General features: G+C 49.9%; 1 protein-coding gene across 1 annotated transcript in view; it reads left to right on the forward strand.

Annotated features, from left to right (window-relative positions):
* Window positions 1–6,330, forward strand: part of LOC142281914 (E3 ubiquitin-protein ligase TTC3-like) — a gene marked incomplete at its 3' end in the record, with an annotated part of 22,036 nt that extends 15,706 nt beyond the window's left edge. The window contains exons 6-7 of the mRNA XM_075332913.1: window positions 2,218–2,330; window positions 6,252–6,330. Of these exons, the coding sequence (XP_075189028.1) occupies window positions 2,218–2,330; window positions 6,252–6,330 (192 nt within the window). The remainder of the gene's footprint in view (window positions 1–2,217; window positions 2,331–6,251) is intronic.
* Window positions 6,331–6,621: the final 291 nt, after the last annotated feature.

Consider the following 6,621-nt stretch of genomic DNA (forward strand, 5'->3'; position numbering starts at 1 on the left):
TAGAGTGAAAAGATTGTCTTCTGTCTTGGTGGAGATACTGGATTTGGAGGAAGAGGGCTGAGGAGCTATGATGAGGGGCTGTGGGGATTGTGGGCCAAAGCTTGCTCTGATGTTTTCAATCTTCTGCTTGAAGAAAAAGGCAAAGTCTTCAGCTGAGATGAGATGAGAGGAGAGGGAGGTGGTGCCGGGGGACGGAGGAGAGAGTTGAAAGTGTTGAATAGCTGTGTAGGGTTGTGAGACAGAGAGGATATGAGGGATGAGAAGTAGGTTTGTTTTGCAGCAGTGAGTGTGGACTTGAAAGTGGTGAGAGCCTGTTTGTATGTAATGAAGTGCTCGGTGGAATGAGATCTCTTCCATCTGCGCTCAGCAATTCTGGAAGCCCGTCTCAGTTCTTTAGTCTGCCTCGTGTGCCAGGGTTGCCTGTTGATTCTGCGGGTTTTAGTGTGTGTGAGGGGGCAGCTGATTCGAGAGCTTCAGAAATTGTAGTGTTGTATAAAGTTGCAGCAGCATCTGCATCATGTAGAAATGCAATGTCTGTGAGAGGGAGAAAGGACTAAGAAAGTGCGTATAAGTCAAGGTGTTTGATATTTCTGCGCGGGTGTGAGAGTTTGTGGATGGGGGTTGCATACTTGGAGAAGAGAGGGAAGAGAATGTGAGTAGGTTGTGGTCAGACAGGGGAAGAGGTGAGTTTGAGAGGTTAGATAGGGAACAGAGGCGAGTGAAGATGAGGGCCAGCGTGTGGCCATCTTTGTGAGTAGCTGCAGAAGACCATTGGGTGAGGCCGAAGGAGGAAGCGAGTGTTAGAAGTTTGGAGACAGATGAGTGAGAAGTGTCAATGGGGATGTTAATGTCACCCATGATGATAGTGGAGATGTCAGTGGAAAGGAAGTGTAGTAGCCAGGGGATGAAATGGTCAAAAAAGGCGGTGGCTGGCCCTGGAGGGAGGTAAATAACAGCCAGTTGAAGGTTGGAGGGGGAGTAGATGCGGACAGAGTGCACCTCAAAAGAGGGGAAAGTAACAGAGGGTGGTAGTGGAATTGGTGTAAAGGAGCATTTGTAGGACAGGAGCATACCAACTCCTCCACCATGCTTGTTACTGGGGCGGGGGGTGTGAGAGAGTTGGAGACCGCCATAAGAAAGTGCAGCAGGAGAGGCAGCGTCAGAGGGGGTGAGCCAGGAGAGGCAATGTCAGAGGAGGTGAGCCAGGAGAGGCAGTGTCAGAGGGAATGAGCCAGGAGAGGCAGTGTCAGAGGGAATGAGCCAGGAGAGGCAGTGTCAGAGGGGATGAGCCAGAAGAGGCAGTGTCAGAGGGGGTGAGCCAGGAGAGGCAGTGTCAGAGGGGGTGAGCCAGGAGAGGCAGTGTCAGAGGGGGTGAGCCAGGAGAGGCAGTGTCAGAGGGGGCGAGCCAGGAGAGGCAGTGTCAGAGGGGGCGAGCCAGGAGAGGCAGTGTCATAGGGGGCGAGCCAGGAGAGGCAGTGTCAGAGGGGGCGAGCCAGGAGAGGCAGTGTCAGAGGGGGCGAGCCAGGAGAGGCAGTGTCAGAGGGGGAGAGCCAGGAGAGGCAGTGTCAGAGGGGGCGAGCCAGGAGAGGCAGTGTCAGAGGGGGCGAGCCAGGAGAGGCAGTGTCAGAGGGGGCGAGCCAGGAGAGGCAGTGTCAGAGGGGGCGAGCCAGGAGAGGCAGTGTCAGAGGGGGCGAGCCAGGAGAGGCAGTGTCAGAGGGGGCGAGCCAGGAGAGGCAGTGTCAGAGGGGGCGAGCCAGGAGAGGCAGTGTCGGAGGGGGCGAGCCAGGAGAGGCAGTGTCAGAGGGGATGAGCCAGGAGAGGCAGTGTCAGAGGGGGCGAGCCAGGAGAGGCAGTGTCAGAGGGGGTGAGCCAGGTTTCTGTGATGGTGAGGAAGGAGAGTTTATTAGTGATGAAAAGATCATGGATGTAGGAAAGTTTGTTGCAGACAGAGCGAGCGTTCCATAGAGCTCCTGTTAGTTGGACTGGGGGAGCGGGGGCTGGGTGTATGGGTATGAGGTTAGAGAGGTTGCGGAAATTTGTGATAGGTTGCGGATGAGGGTTTGAAGTGACAATAGGGATGTGGTGAGGAGGGCCAGGATTAGGAGAGATCTCCAGCAGTGAGGAGAAGCAGAGAGAGTGTTAGTAGGTGCGAGCAGATTATTATTATTATTCTTTCTAAAAATATTGCTTTTGTTTTTTGTTTGTTTTTTTTTGTAGGAGCTGGCAAAGGCTGAAAACAAGTTGAAGGAAATTATACAGCTTCACTCCAAAGAGAGGTTCAACTGCCTGGCTTTTTATGGCATTGGAAATGTGTATTTTAAGCAAAATCGGTAAGTTTATATGTGACATGAGCACTTGACTGGCTCCAGGGCTATGGGCTACTCGTTCCCGGGCCTGGTTATGTTGGGACAGTTCACTGGTAGCCATTGCCCGGTTCCATGACCCTGGGGGTTGCTTTAAAAAGGGGTTATTTACAGGGGAACTGTAATAAAAGGTTTTGTCGTGACGCCACTTGTGGGTTGCAGCTATTAAGTGGAGCCGCCGCTGCACAGTGCACTACTGGGGCTGGTGTTAGTGGCAGCCTGGATTTTGGGCCCTCTGCAAGTAGGGCCAGGCCCCAGGGGATAGATGATGTTGTTGGGCGCGGAAAGCAGGTAGACCACACAAGGGATTGCAGTGTAACTGGTTTCTTTTACTCACGCTGTTATAAAAGCTGGCTACCCGATGAAGGCTGGTCCTCACCACTAGTCCCCTTTGTCCCAGTGACGGTGTGATGACCTGGTATCATCTTTCCCCTGCACCCATCTCTGGTTGGTGGGTCCCAAAGGCTTGGGTCCCCTCCTGGTAGTCTCTCAGTCTTAGTCCGTATGACAGGTACCGTGTTTTTCCAAAAATAAGACCTCCCCCAAAAATAAGCCGTAGCAGGGATTTTCAGCATTTTCGGAGAAAGGCTTAAATATAAGCCCTCCCCCGAAAATAAGCCCTAGTCACGGATCAATAATGAAGTGTCCATGCAGCTAAAAAAGTTACAGATACTGCAGGACACTTCATTATACACAGCGGCACCGGCAATCACACTCACCCGACACTGAGCGGCAGGACCTGCAGTGATCACACCCCCGCACACATCAGCTCACACACACACACACACACACACACACCCACACACACCAGATCTGACACACACACACACACACACACACACACACACACACACACACACACACAGACACACAATCAGATCTCCCACACACACACACCAGATCTGACACACATACATCGGATCGCACACACAGTCAGATCGCACACATAATCAGATCGCACACACAAACATGGGATCACACGCAAACATCAAATCACACACACAAACATCGGATCGCACGCACATCGGATCGCACGCACATCGGATCGCATGCACACTCACCTCATCCAGTGACACCGATCTCTTCTCGCCGGGAGAATCCTGAGAGGCAGTGCGGTGCAGCGCGACGAACAGGACCTGCAGCCGGACACGTGACTTGCTCTCATTCCCTGCTGCCGTAAGTGCTGGATGTGATGTGATGTGATGTGTGTGTGTGTGTGTGTGTGTGTGTGTGTGTCTGCGATCGGCTGTGTTTTTCTGCGATCGGCTGTGTGTGTCTGCATTCGGATTTGTGTGTCTGTGATCGGCTGTGTGTGATCTACTGTGTATATCTGTGATCAGCTGTGTGTGTGCGCCTGTGATCGGCTGTGTGTATCTGTGATCGGCTGTGTGTATCTGTGATCGGCTGTGTGTATCTGTGATCGGCTGTGTGTATCTGATCGGCTGTGTGTATCTGTGATGGCTGTGTGTGCCTGCAATCTGCTGTGTGTGATCTGTGTATATCTGTGATCAGCTGTGTGTGTGCGCCTGTGATCAGCTGTGTGTATCTGTGATCGGCTGTGTGTATCTGTGATCGGCTGTGTGTGCCTGCGATCGGCTGTGTGTGGTCTGCTGTGTATATCTGTGATTTGCTGTGTGTGTGATTTGCTGTGTGTGTGATTTGCTGTGTGTGTGATTTGCTGTGTGTGTGATTTGCTGTGTGTGTGATTTGCTGTGTGTGTGATTTGCTGTGTGTGTGATTTGCTGTGTGTGTGATTTGCTGTGTGTGTGATTTGCTGTGTGTGTGATTTGCTGTGTGTGTGATTTGCTGTGTGTGTGATTTGCTGTGTGTGTGATTTGCTGTGTGTGTGATTTGCTGTGTGTGTGATTTGCTGTGTGTGTGATTTGCTGTGTGTGTGATTTGCTGTGTGTGTGATTTGCTGTGTGTGTGATCTGCTGTGTGTGTGATCTGCTGTGTGTGTGATCTGCTGTGTGTGTGATCTGCTGTGTGTGAGATCTGCTGTGTGTGCCTGCGATCTGCTGTGTGTGCCTGCGATCTGCTGTGTGTGCCTGCGATCTGCTGTGTGTGCCTGCGATCTGCTGTGTGTGCCAGCAAGCAGCAGGGGAGGACGGCGTGCAGCACTGACCGGAGATCACAGAAGGACCTGGGAACCACGCAGACGTCCTGGTCTGGTGAGTATGAGTCTCCTGGGAAGTGGGGGGGTCCTGCTTTTTTTGGGGGGTAAACTTACCCCCAACCGTGTTTCTCCAAGAATAAGACCTCCTCCAAAAATAAGCCCTAGTGCTTTTTTGGGGGCAAAAAAAATATAAGACAGTGTTTTATTTTTGGAAAAACACGGTAGCTTGAACCCTGTGGGGGTCGGTTCCTCTGGTCCTGGACCCTGGTTCTCCTGTTGCTACTGTGTACCGAACTTTACGGTCAGTGAGGCCCTGGATGGTCCCCTCACTGTGCAGATTTTATCAGATCTGCCTGGGGCATTTGCCTGACCTAGGGCTCTGTACCCCGTCAGTGCTGTGGTTCCGGGAGTACTCCACCGGCAATCACACGCCTGGGCGGTTCCGTCCGTCTCCTCTCACTTCCACTTACTGACTCCTACTGACTGACCTGTTGTTAATACATTTTCCAGTTTGGGGCTCCCTCTTGTGGTCAGTGCTGGCGATGCAGTTGACTTGTGGAATGAGAGCCACACACCTGTGGAGGACTGGCAATCAAGTCTTTCAGATTGGGTCTATATAACTGAGTAGTTTTCTCCTGTTACTTGCGGGTGCTCAATGGATCTCCTGTGTGCTAAGGACATTCTGAAACCAGCCCTACTCTCTACCAGAACTCCTCACAGATAAGTTTGTCTTGTACCTCTGATTGTTTCCACTTTCTTGTAGTTTTTTCTGCTTAATACTAATGCTTGATTCCTATTTTGCCTGTGTGGAGTTCTTGGTGGAATTGGATCATTCCCTGCTGGGAGTTTCTGTATACTTAGCTCCATGATTCTGCTATGTATTGTGTTTTGTCATGCTTGGTATTAAATTCAGTCCCTCATCTGTATTAGTGTTTTTGGTTCCCAGTAACATCAGAGTACTGATATAGTGGGGGAGAGCCTGTGTAGGCTCAGGGTATTTCCATATATCAGGCATGCTGAGATTTATTAGGGTTTTTGCGGCAGCAGACAGTGCTCTGTGCTATCCTTTCCTATAAAGATAGTTTGGGCCTCATCTTTGCTGAATCTGTTTTCTAGCTTTGTATTGTGTTTTCCTATATCATCGTCGTCTTTACATGTGGGGGGGGCTATCTATATCTTTGGGGATTGCTCCGAGGCAGATTAGCTTTTCTTATATTTCTATCTGTAAGGATATTAAGTTCTCCTGCTGTGTCGAGACGACTAGATCAGTATTAGGTCTGTGTCAGTATTAGGTCTGCAGTCCGTTAAGGTTCCAGCCACTCTGGTTACTTTTTGGGTTTCTGCATTTTTTGATCCTCCTCTGTCACTGAATCATAGTGGACTGGATCGGCTCCATCCGTAGGTGGTCATCCATTGGGTCCAACCCTAGTCTGTCACCAGTCTTTGGGAATGGGGAAAAAAGAGGGATTAGATTGAATGTGTTGCTGTTACCGGCACTAGTCTTCTGGGTCCCTGGGGATAGGCCCTGCATCCTGGATAGGATGCAGTTCCCTGTGGCTCCTGGTGGCTTCAGGGGCGCTACACACTGACCCGGTATATGACAGACCTGTGAAAGAGGCAGCCAGACACTGGGTATCTCTCATCTTGGAAATCAAATGCTTGGACAGGTTCTTCTTTTTTTTTTTCTTTTTCCTTCTCTTTTTGTTTTAATCAACTAATTCCAATAGATTAGGCTTTTAATTAATTCAACCATGATATATCTTTTTTTTTAGCCTCAACCATGTCACCAATGACAGCAGTATAGTAATTCCTCTGTATGAGCTGATACACGTTGGCATGATCTACTGTTGTGTAAATCCGCATCTGGCGCCTTGTTAGACGTCTAGATTTCTGCGAGGTCATGTGACTGTAATATGTAGTATATGGAAGCCACATATATCATGGCGCCCGCCGTATATCACACACACTGACAGATTTACAACTTCCATTGGTGACTCGCTAAGAAAGAGGTCATAATATTTAATTACCCCACGTCAAATACCGCCACTCGGTAATATTAGGTATATGGACAATTTTTGTGTTTAAAGTCAGTAGGAAAAACTTGTGAATCTAGAAAGCAAATTGTGTGGCTATGATTGTTCT

The sequence above is a fragment of the Anomaloglossus baeobatrachus genome, unplaced genomic scaffold (genome assembly GCF_048569485.1).
Source record: "Anomaloglossus baeobatrachus isolate aAnoBae1 unplaced genomic scaffold, aAnoBae1.hap1 Scaffold_4882, whole genome shotgun sequence".
NCBI classification, from domain to species: domain Eukaryota; kingdom Metazoa; phylum Chordata; class Amphibia; order Anura; family Aromobatidae; genus Anomaloglossus; species Anomaloglossus baeobatrachus.